At 46.4% G+C, this 12,355-nt stretch overlaps 1 protein-coding gene across 4 annotated transcripts in view; it reads left to right on the plus strand.

Moving 5' to 3' along the window:
* The first annotated feature begins 204 nt into the window (after window positions 1–204).
* LOC124041348 (cullin-9-like) overlaps window positions 205–12,355 on the plus strand; it is a 74,442-nt gene continuing 62,291 nt past the window's right edge. For 2 of the 4 annotated variants that reach the window (XM_046358838.1, XM_046358839.1), the window contains exons 1-2: window positions 208–482; window positions 1,428–2,084. In XM_046358838.1, the coding sequence (XP_046214794.1) occupies window positions 1,433–2,084 (652 nt within the window). In that variant the 5' untranslated portion in view covers window positions 208–482; window positions 1,428–1,432. Of the gene's footprint in view, window positions 483–1,427; window positions 2,085–12,355 lie in introns of all 4 variants that reach the window. The other 2 variants (XM_046358840.1, XM_046358837.1) reach the window with 2 other exon arrangements.

The following is a 12,355-nucleotide window of genomic DNA, read 5'->3' on the forward strand; positions in this document are numbered from 1 at the left end:
GCTTCCCCGCTTCCTCTTTGACATTAGGGGACATGATATGAAAGTTAAGCGGAAGTGAAGCGGTTTCATTCGGTCGTCACTAGTTATTACAGCCACAACGTTATAAACCCCGCCCATTTCTAAAATGTTTTTTTTTTAAATCAAATCTGGTTTTAAACCTAACCACACTACTAACCTTATGCCTAGCCATAACCTTAAATTAAGACCAAAACGATATATATTTTTTGTTTGTTTCACGATATAGTCCATTTTACTTTGTGGCTGTGGTAACTAGTAACAACCGTTCGTTTCACAGGGAAATTCCTACCCGTCACCTCAGTTTCTAAACCATACGTTGCTGTCACCGTGCGGTGTGCCCCGAAGTATCAGACGCTGCCTACGAACTTTTTCCAGGCTGGGAAACGATACATTAAAACGGAGAAGAAAGCTCCATCGACAGAAGAGCGGGGAAGAAGTGAAGGGGAAACCCTGTAGCACTGGAGGTAAACGAGTTACCGATCCCCTGCTATGTTGGTGTTATTAGGCCGCTCTAGTTCAGTTATTACCCCCAAATCACATATACAAAAAAGTGTAGCTAATGTTAGTTACTGGTAGCTAGTAAAATCTTCTTGCTAACGTTAGAAACAGAGTCAGGCGTTAGCAAGCTAGCTAGGTAATGTAGCTTCTTTAATAATTTGAGGCAGTGTTGCCTTGTCAAAAAGGGCCCCTGCTGATGAGGCAGTCTGTAGTGTAAACTTGTTGGAGTTATTCAGCGACATTGGCAGCCACACCTTTTTCATAGTAAATAGGACGATAACTTTCGCTAGTGTTTAAAAAGTGAAGGTGACTAACGTTAACGTCCCAGCTGATACAATCAGATGTTTGAAGAGGGCTTTGATAGTGAAAATGGATAAAATGTAATTACATTAACGTTACTAGTTAACGAACGCTATAGCAGCAGCCAGCGTTTACCGACCGTCAGAATTTGCAACTGCTGTATAATAGCTTAGCTAACTGCTACTCAATCTCTTATGCAAATTACTGCCGTTATTTAGTTAACTATAGTAGCTAGCTACATATGTGTTGATATGTACCTTTTTTTCTCGAAAAATGTATATTCAAATAGGTCATAATGAAAATGAAACTTTCTGGAAATGTATTGCAAACTAGCGAACGTTAGTTATACTTGCCATTCACCAATAGCTTTATTATATATCAACAGCCAAGCCAAGTCTTCATTCATTGGCTGATTTGCCCATCCAGTAGTTTTTGTTACACCTCACTGATCCAGTATCTCACTTTAATTTCCATAGAGGTGCACAGCTAACAAGATACAGCCTGGCTACAAGTTGCCCAACAGTGTTATTTTAGTTTGATCTTATATGGTGAAAGTATCACCACCTCAAGTATTGATATTAGTCATTCATTCTTAATGTTTTTCCTTACAGCGATCATGTTAGGCGAACGCCGCAATGGAAACCTGCTTGTCCAGCTGGGCCCGAAGCTACAGGCCTACCCAGAGGAGTTGATCCGGCAGCGGCGGACTCATGATGGCCAGACAGAGTACCTGATCCGCTGGTGCCTGCTGGCCATAGACGACGGTAGTGGCTCAGGTGGAGGGAGCAATGAGACAGGAGGAGAAGGGGGAAGCAGTTCAGGGGTGGGCGGTTCAACCTCAGGCGAGAGCAAGACGGAGAACATCCTGATGTGGATGTCAATGGAGGACGTCTACGCCAACTGCCCCACGCTGCTGGGCAAGCGCAAGGCAGATGCCCAGCGGCCCCTTCAGGAGGCAGAGGAGAGGCCCGGCGGAGATTTCCCTAATGATGTCACCTTTGATGAGGTGGAGCTCTCTGACATGAAGGACGATGTCAAGAACTTGGTCAGGAGGGCCCGCAAGCAGATGACCAAGAAGAGCAACTTTGCCATCAGCATCACACACACCATCCATGTGCTGAGTGCCTACGCCAGCATCGGCTCACTGGTGGGTGTCTTCAAGGAGACGGGTGCCCTGGACCTGCTCATGGAGCTGCTCTGCAACAAGGAGCAACAAACCCGCAGAAGTGCTGGGAAGATGCTCCGGGCTCTGGCCTCTCATGACGCAGGTATGGTGGGGCTTTGATAATTTCATTCTTATACTGTTCCAGTGTCAGCCATATTGGAAATGAGAGTAGAGAGACTGAGACGTGGTGGTAATACATTCTATACTTATCACCTTCCTTTCAATATAGACCACTGATCTTAACTGACAAGACAGAAAAAGCAGGCTTACTAGTAGGCTAGGCAGTGTTTCTGCCCTCTTGCTTTCACCTAGACGGTCCTTTACCACTATTAATATTTCTTTATCACTGATGAGCTGTGAAAAGGGGAAATGTTTTGTGTAGTCTACTTAATATGTGAGGACTTGGCCCCTGTCTGTTTTACATCTGCACACTGGTTCTGTAGTCTGTTTATTCGTTAGGCTATGATACCTGATGTTTTTGGTGTGTTGGTGTAAAACATGACCCATCTGCCTGGAGTTCCACTCCCCCTTACTATCCAAAACACGTTTATAGTGCAGGACACAGTTTATTTTCGGTTATGCAGTTTGTTGAGTGTGGTTGTTTATTGGATGACTGAGCATGTGCTGCAATGTAAAACACAGACCCCTATTAGGTAAATCAGTCAATATGTGTAATATTCGTCTGTAAGCATCATTGTCCTGAATAATGGTATTTCTGCATGACTCGTAGCTTTATTTGCCAAAAAAGACCTTAAATTATTGATTTAGCCACTAGTTAATATCTATTTAGCTTTAGTTTTCCTAGCATTTTCTATTGTCAGTGACTGACAACACTTCCCATTTTAATTTTGAAATTGAGATTCTGTGGGCAACGGTAAGCCTAATTAGCAGGTTGGCATTTATTGTCATGAATCTTGCCCTGAATGCAGCTCTGCAAGAAGGTCACTAGCTGGCACAGCCACTATGTCATAAAATCTTATTTTAAAGCTAAACTTAACCCTAACCACACTGCTAACCCTAATGCCTAACCTTAAATTCAGACCAAAAAGCTTGTTTTGGTTTTCCTGAATTTTTACAATATAGCCAAATTTGACTCTGCAGCTTGCCCATCTAGCGGAAATTGCTCAGTTCTGCCTCCAAGGGCAAGATTTATGACAACGCACATCATCCTGCACCTAACTATGGGAACCTGTGTAGTGAGTAGAAGTTGACCGATTAATCGGAATGACCGATTTAATTAGGGCCAATTTCAAGTTTTCATAACAATCAGAAATCTGTATTTTTGGATACCTATTTGGCCGATTAAATAATAATAATAATAATTTTAAAAAAGCATGTATATATATTTTTTTACACTTTTATTTAACTAGGCAAGTCAGTTAAGAACACATTCTTATTGTCAATGACGGCCTAGGAACAGTGGGTTAACTGCCTTGTTCAGGGGCAGAATGACAGATTTGTACCTTGTCAGCTCGGGGGATTCAATCTTGCAACCTTACAGTTAACTAGTCCAACGCTCGAACCACCTGCCTCTCATTGCACTCCACGAGGAGCCTGCCTGTTACGCGAATGCAGTAAGAAGCCAAGGTAAGTTATAAAAAAAACAATCAATCATAATCACTAGTTAACTAATAATAATAATATATGCCATTTAGCAGACGCTTTTATCCAAAGCGACTTACAGTCATGTGTGCATACATTCTACGTATGGGTGGTCCCGGGGGATCGAACCCACTACCCTGGCGTTACAAGCGCCATGCTCTACCAACTGAGCTACAGAAGGACCACTACACATGGCTAGTGGCTAAAGGTGAAATATGTGCTATGTAAGAAAGCTAACGTTTCAGTTCCTTGCTCAGAACATGAGAACATATGAAAGCTGGTGGTTCCTTTTAACATGAGTCTTCAATATTCCCAGGTAAGAAGTTTTAGGTTGTAGTTATTATAGGAATTATAGGACTATTTCTCTCTATACCATTTGTATTTCATTAACCTTTGACTATTGGATGTTCTTATAGGCACTTTAGTATTGCCAGTGTAACAGTATAGCTTCTGTCCCTCTCTCGCTCCTCCCTGGGCTCGAACCAGCAACACAACGACAACAGCCACCATCGAAGCAGCGTTACCCATGTAGAGCAAGGGGAACAACTACTAGAAGGCTCAGAGCGAGTGACTTTTGAAATGCTATTAGTGAGCACTATCTAGCTAGCCATTTCACTTCGGTTACACCAGCCTCATCTCGGGAGTTGATAGGCTTGAAGTCATAAACAGTGCAATGCTTGACGCACAACGAAGAGCTGCTGGGAAAACGCACGAAAGTGCTGTTTGAATGAATGTTTACACGCCTGCTTCTGCCTACCACCGCTCAGTCAGATACTTAGATACTTGTGTGCTTGTATGCTCAGTCAGATTATATGCAACGCAGGACACGCTAGATAATATCTAGTAATATCATCAACCATGTGTAGTTAACTAGTGATTATGATTGATTGTTTTTTGTAAGATAAGTTTAATGCTAGCTAGAAACTTATCTTGACTTACTGCATTCGCGTAACAGGCAGTCTCCTTGTGGAGTGCAACGAGAGAGAGGCAGGTCGTTATTGTGTTAGACTAGTTAACTGTAAGGTTTCAAGATTTATCGGTCGACCTCTAATCTCTACCGCTCCTGCTGTCTCTAGAGAGTTGAAAACAGCAGGCCTGGGACAGGTAGCACGTCCGGTGAACAGGTCAGGGTTCCATAGCAGCAGGCAGAACAGTTGAAACTGGAGCAGCAGCACGGCCAGGTGGACTGGGGACAACAAGGAGTCATCAGGCCAGGTAGCCCTGAGGCATGATCCTACGGCTCAGGTCCAGAGAGAGAGGGCTCGGGTCCAGAGAGAGAGGGCTCGGGTCCAGAGAGAGGTCCAGAGGCTCGGGTCCAGAGAGAGAGGGCTCGGGTCCAGAGAGAGAGGGCTCGGGTCCAGAGAGAGAGAGAGAGTACTTAAATTCACACAGGACACCGGATAAGAGGAGAAATACTCCACATATAGCAGACTGACCCTAGCCCCCGACACATAAACTACTGCAGCATAAATACTGGAGGCTGAGACAGGAGGGGTAGGTAGACACTGTGGCCCCATCCGACGATACCCCCGGACCGGGCCAAACAGGCAGGATATAACCCCACCCACTTTGCCAAAGCACAGCCCCCACACCAGTAGAGTGATATCTTCAACCACCAACTTACCATAACGAGACAAGGTCAAGTATAGCCCACAAAGATCTCCGCCACGGCACAACCCAAGGAGGGGCGCCACCCCAGACAGGAAGATCATGTCAGTGACTCAACCCACTCAAGTGACGCACCCCTCCTAGGGACGGCATGGAAGAGCACCAGTAAGCCAGTGACTCAGCCCCTGTAATAGGGTTAGCGGCAGAGAATCCCAGTGGAGAGGGGAACCGGCCAGGCAGAGACAGCAAGGGTGGTTCGTTGCTCCAGTGCATTTCTGTTCACCTTCACACTCCTGGGCCAGAATACACACTAGCTAGCCATTTCACTTCGGTTACACCAGCCTCATCTCGGGAGTTGATAGGCTTGAAGTCATAAACAGTGCAATGCTTGACGCACAACGAAGAGCTGCTGGGAAAACGCACGAAAGTGCTGTTTGAATGAATGTTTACACGCCTGCTTCTGCCTACCACCGCTCAGTCAGATACTTAGATACTTGTGTGCTTGTATGCTCAGTCAGATTATATGCAACGCAGGACACGCTAGATAATATCTAGTAATATCATCAACCATGTGTAGTTAACTAGTGATTATGATTGATTGTTTTTTGTAAGATAAGTTTAATGCTAGCTAGAAACTTATCTTGACTTACTGCATTCGCGTAACAGGCAGTCTCCTTGTGGAGTGCAACGAGAGAGAGGCAGGTCGTTATTGTGTTAGACTAGTTAACTGTAAGGTTTCAAGATTTATCGGTCGACCTCTAATCTCTACCGCTCCTGCTGTCTCTAGAGAGTTGAAAACAGCAGGCCTGGGACAGGTAGCACGTCCGGTGAACAGGTCAGGGTTCCATAGCAGCAGGCAGAACAGTTGAAACTGGAGCAGCAGCACGGCCAGGTGGACTGGGGACAACAAGGAGTCATCAGGCCAGGTAGCCCTGAGGCATGATCCTACGGCTCAGGTCCAGAGAGAGAGGGCTCGGGTCCAGAGAGAGAGGGCTCGGGTCCAGAGAGAGAGGGCTCGGGTCCAGAGAGAGAGGGCTCGGGTCCAGAGAGAGAGGGCTCGGGTCCAGAGAGAGAGGGCTCGGGTCCAGAGAGAGAGAGAGAGTACTTAAATTCACACAGGACACCGGATAAGAGGAGAAATACTCCACATATAGCAGACTGACCCTAGCCCCCGACACATAAACTACTGCAGCATAAATACTGGAGGCTGAGACAGGAGGGGTAGGTAGACACTGTGGCCCCATCCGACGATACCCCCGGACCGGGCCAAACAGGCAGGATATAACCCCACCCACTTTGCCAAAGCACAGCCCCCACACCAGTAGAGTGATATCTTCAACCACCAACTTACCATAACGAGACAAGGTCAAGTATAGCCCACAAAGATCTCCGCCACGGCACAACCCAAGGAGGGGCGCCACCCCAGACAGGAAGATCATGTCAGTGACTCAACCCACTCAAGTGACGCACCCCTCCTAGGGACGGCATGGAAGAGCACCAGTAAGCCAGTGACTCAGCCCCTGTAATAGGGTTAGCGGCAGAGAATCCCAGTGGAGAGGGGAACCGGCCAGGCAGAGACAGCAAGGGTGGTTCGTTGCTCCAGTGCATTTCTGTTCACCTTCACACTCCTGGGCCAGAATACACTCAATCATAGGACCTACTGAAGAAATTAGTCTTCAAAATAGATATAAAGGTTCAGACCGAGTCTGCGTCTCTCACATGGGTAGGCAGGCCATTCCATAAAAATGGAGCTCTATAGGAGAAAGCCCTGCCTCTAGCTGCTTAGAAATTCTAGGGACAGTTAGGAGGCCTGCGTCTTGTGACTGTAGCGTATGTGTATGTATGTACGGCAGGACCAATCGGAAAGATGGGTAGGAGCAAGCCCATGTAATGCTTTGTAGGTTAGCTGTAAAACTTTGAAATCATCCTTTGCCTTTACAGGAAGCCAGTGTAGCGAGGTTAGCACTGGAGTAATATGATCAAATTTTGGGGTTCTAGTCAAGATTCTAGAAAAACATTAAGATTTAAGGAGGAGTCTGTGATTTGCTTTCTAATGATCATGATCTTTTTCTCAAAGAAGTTCATGAGTTTATCACTGCTGAAGTGAAAGCCATCTTCTCTTGAGGAATGCTGCTTTTTAGTTAGTTTTGCGACAGTATCAAAAATACATTTAGGCTTGTTCTTATTTTCCTCAATTAAGTTGGAGAAATAGGATGATCGAGCAGCAGTGTGGGCTCTTCGATACTGCATGGTATTGTCTTTCCAAGCTAGTCAGAAGACTTCCGTTTATGTGGCCTCCCGGGTGGCGCAGTGGTTAAGGGCGCTGTACTGCAGCGCCAGCTGTGCCATCAGAGTCCCTGGGTTCGCGCCCAGGCCCTGTCGTAACCGGCCGCGACCGGGAGGTCTGTGGGGCGACGCACAATTGACCTAGCGTCGCCCGGGTTAGGGAGGGCTTGGTCGGTACGGGTGTCCTTGTCTCATCGCGCACCAGCGACTCCTGTGGCGGGCTGGGCTCAGTGTGCGCTAGCCAAGGTGGCTGGGTGCACGCATGACTTTCAACCTTCGTCTCTCCCGAGCCCGTACGGGAGTTGTAGCGATGAGACAAGATAGTAGCTACTACAACAATTGGATACGACGAAATTGGGGAGAAAAAGGGGTGTGGCGCCATTTCTGTTCCAATTTTGTAGAAGCTTGCTTCAGAGCTCGGGTATTTTCTGTGTACTAGGGAGCTAGTTTCTTATGACAAATGTCTTTTTGTTTTTAGGGGTGCATTTAGGGGTGCATCTAGGATATTGCGCAAGGTTAAATTGAGTTCCTCAGTTAGGTGGTTAACTGATTTTTGTGCTCTGCCGTCCTTGGGTAGGTGGAGGGATTCTGGAAGGGCATCTAGGAATAGTTGGGTTGTCTGATAATTTATACCACGTCTTTTGATGATCCTTGGTTGGGGCCTGAGCAGATTATTTGTTGTGATTGCAAACGTAATAAAATGGTGGTCCGATAGTCCAGGATTATGAGGAAAAACATTAAGATCCACAACATTTATTCCACGGGACAAAACTAGGTCCAGAGTATGACTGGCAGTGAGTAGGTCCGGAGACATGTTGGACAAAACCCACTGAGTCGATGATGGCTCCGAAAGCCTTTTGGAGTGGGTCTGTGGACTTTTCCCATGTGAATATTAAAGTGACCAAAAATTGGAATATTATCTGCCATGACTACAAGGTCCGATAGGAATTCAGGGAACTCATTGAGGAACGCTGTATATGGCCCAGGAGGCCTGTAAACAGTAGCTATTAAAAGTGATTGAGTAGGTTGCATAGATTTCATGACTAGAAGCTCAAAATACGAAAATGTTTTTCTTTTTTTGTAAATTAAAATTTGCTATCATAAATGTTAGCAACACCTCCGCCTTTGCGGGATACGCGAGGGATATGGTCACTAGTGTAACCAGGAGGTGAGGCCTCATTTAACACAGTAAATTCATCAGGCTTAAGCCATGTTTCAGTCAGGCCAATCACATCAAGATTATGATCAGTGATTAGTTCATTGACTATAACTGCCTTGGATGTGAGGGATCTAACATTAAGTAGCCCTATTTTGAGATGTGAGGTATCATGATCTCTTTCAATAATGGCAGGAAGTCTTTATTCCAGTGAGATTTCTAAGGCGAACACCGACATGTTTAGTTTTGCCCATCCTAGGTCGAGGCACAGACACGGTCTCAATGGGGATAGCTGAACTGACTGCACTGACTGCTAGTGGCAGATGCAACTAAGCTGGCAGGCCGGCTAACAAAAAAATAGAAAGAATTTAAGCAAAAAAATATATTTATTTTTGCAAAAAAAGCAACATTAATTTAAACATACATCATCCTATTTCCTATGTGGTCATCACAATCCTTTGCTATGCTGTCAAACCATGTCCAGATAAAGTGTCTGGAGTGAAGAAGTTCAATGAAAAAAAGTAGAGCAAGGGAAAAACAAAAAATTATAAACGGTAATTAAAAAGTAAAAACTGTCAGGTAGCAAAGTAAGGTTCGCAACAAAACGCACAGCAGCACATAAACAAGTCTGCAAGTTGTGACCGGAATGGGCTTTATTACATACATAAATACTCCTCAGTTTCATCAGTTGTCTGGATGGTTGTTCTCAGTCGATCCCGCAGGTGAAGAAGCCGGATGTGGAGGTCGTGTGCTGGCGTGGTTACACGTTGGAGGCGGCTTATGGTAATTTTAATGTTAATTTATCTGGCAACAGCTCTGGTGGACATTCCTGACGTCAGCATGCCAATTGCACACTACCTCAACTTGAGACATCTGTGGCATTGTGTTGTGACAAAACTGCACATTTTAGTGTCCTTTTATTGTCCCTAGCACAAGGTGCACCTGTGTACTGATCATGCTGTTTCATCAGCTTCTTGATATTCCACACCTGTCAGGTGGATGGATTATATTGGCTAAGAGAAATAATATTTTTAACTGTACTGCTTTTAAGCTTTCTTAGCAACTTTCTGCTGGAGAGGAAATGTAGAAATATATTACCTTTTTAAATTTCTTCCCCAATTTCATGGTAACCAATTGGTAGTTAGTCTTGTCTCATTGCTGCAACTCCCATACGGACTCGGGAGAGGTGAAGGTCGAGAGCCGTACGTTCTCCGAAACCCAACCAAGCCGGCCTGCTTCTTGACACAATGCCCACAACCCGGAAGCCAAGCCCACCAATGTGTCAGAGGAAACACCGTACACCTGCGACTGTATATTACTTCCGGCGCCGACTGAGATGGCCGCCTCGCTTCGCGTTCCTAGGAAACTATGCAGTTTTTTTTTACGTGTTATTTCTTACATTAGTACCCCAGGTCATCTTAGGTTTCATTACATACAGTCGAGAAGAACTACTGAATATAAGATCAGTGCAACTCACCATCAGTACGACCAAGAATATGTTTTCCGCGACGCGGATCCTGTGTTCTGCCTTAAAAACAGGACAACGGAATGGATCGCATGCAGCGACCCAAAAAAACGACTCCGAAAAAGAGGGAAACGAGGCGGTGTTCTGGTCAGACTCCGAAAAAGGGCACATCGCGCACCACTTCCCAGCATTCTTCTTGCCAATGTCCAGTCTCTTGACAACAAGGTTGACGAAATCCGAGCAAGGATGGCATTCCAGAGGGACATCAGAGACTGCAACGTTCTCTGCTTCACGGAAACATGGCTTACTGGGAAGACGCTATCCGATGCGGTGCAGCCAACGGGTTTCTCCACGCATCGCGCCGACAGAAACAAACATCTCTCTGGTAAGAAGAGTGGCGGGGGCGTATGCCTCATGACTAACGGGACATGGTGTGATGAAGGAAACATACAGGAACTCAAATCCTTCTGTTCACCTGATTTAGAATTCCTCACAATCAAATGTAGACCGCATTATCTTCCAAGAGAATTCTCTTCGATTATAAACACAGCCGTATATATCCCCCCCCCCAAGCAGACACATCGATGGCTCTGAACAAACTTTATTTAACTCTTTGCAAACTGGAAAACATTTATCCGGAGGCTGCATTCATTGTAGCTGGGGATTTTAACAAAGCTAATCTGAAAACAAGACTCCCTAAATTTTATCAGCATATCGATTGCGCAACCAGGGGTGGTAAAACCTTGGATCATTGTTACTCTAACTTCCGCGACGCATATAAGGCCCTGCCCCGCCCCCCTTTCGGGAAAGCTGACCACGACTCCATTTTGCTGATCCCTGCCTACAGGCAGAAGCTAAAACAAGAGGCTCCCACGCTGAGGTCTGTCCAACGCTGGTCAGACCAAGCTGACTCTACACTACAAGACTGCTTCCATCACGTGGACTGGGACATGTTTCGTATTGCGTCAGATGAAAATATTGACGAATACGCTGATTCGGTGTGCGAGTTCATTAGAACGTGCGTCGAAGATGTCGTTCCCATAGCAACGATAAAAACATTCCCAAACCAGAAACCGTGGATTGATGGCAGCATTCGCGTGAAACTGAAAGCGCGAACCACTGCTTTTAATCAGGGCAATGTGTCTGGTAACATGTCCGAATATAAACAATGCAGCTATTCCCTCCGCAAGGCTATTAAACAAGCTATGCGTCAGTACAGAGACAAAGTGGAATCTCAATTCAATGGCTCAGACACAAGAGGCATGTGGCAGGGTCTACAGTCAATCACGGACTACAAGAAGCAACCCAGCCCAGTCACGGACCAGGATGTCTTGCTCCCAGGCAGACTAACTTTTTTGCCCGCTTTGAGGACAATACAGTGCCACTGACACGGCCTGCAACGAAAACATGTGGTCTCTCCTTCACTGCAGCCGAGGTGAGTAAGACATTTAAACGTGTTAACCCTCGCAAGGCTGCAGGCCCAGACGGCATCCCCAGCCGCGCCCTCAGAGCATGCGCAGACCAGCTGGCCGGTGTGTTTACGGACATATTCAATCAATCCCTATACCAGTCTGCTGTTCCCACATGCTTCAAGAGGGCCACCATTGTTCCTGTTCCCAAGAAAGCTAAGGTAACTGAGCTAAACGACTACCGCCCTGTAGCACTCACTTCCGTCATCGTGAAGTGCTTTGAGAGACTAGTCAAGGACCATATCACCTCCACCCTACCTGACACCCTAGACCCACTCCAATTTGCTTACCGCCCAAATAGGTCCACAAACGATGCAATCTCAACCACACTGCACACTGCCCTAACCCACCTGGACAAGAGGAATACCTATGTGAGAATGCTGTTCATCGACTACAGCTCGGCATTCAACACCATAGTACCCTCCAAGCTCGTCATCAAGCTCGAGACCCTGGGTCTCGACCCCGCCCTGTGCAACTGGGTACTGGACTTCCTGACGGGCCGCCCCCAGGTGGTGAGGGTAGGCAACAACATCTCCTCCCCGCTGATCCTCAACACGGGGGCCCCACAATTGTGCGTTCTGAGCCCTCTCCTGTACTCCCTGTTCACCCACGACTGCGTGGCCACGCACGCCTCCAACTCAATCATCAAGTTTGCGGACGACACAACAGTGGTAGGCTTGATTACCAACAACGACGAGACGGCCTACAGGGAGGAGGTGAGGGCCCTCGGAGTGTGGTGTCAGGAAAATAACCTCACACTCAACGTCAACAAAACTAAGGAGATGATT

The sequence above is a fragment of the Oncorhynchus gorbuscha genome, linkage group LG08 (genome assembly GCF_021184085.1).
Source record: "Oncorhynchus gorbuscha isolate QuinsamMale2020 ecotype Even-year linkage group LG08, OgorEven_v1.0, whole genome shotgun sequence".
In the NCBI taxonomy this organism is placed as follows: Eukaryota; Metazoa; Chordata; class Actinopteri; order Salmoniformes; family Salmonidae; genus Oncorhynchus; species Oncorhynchus gorbuscha.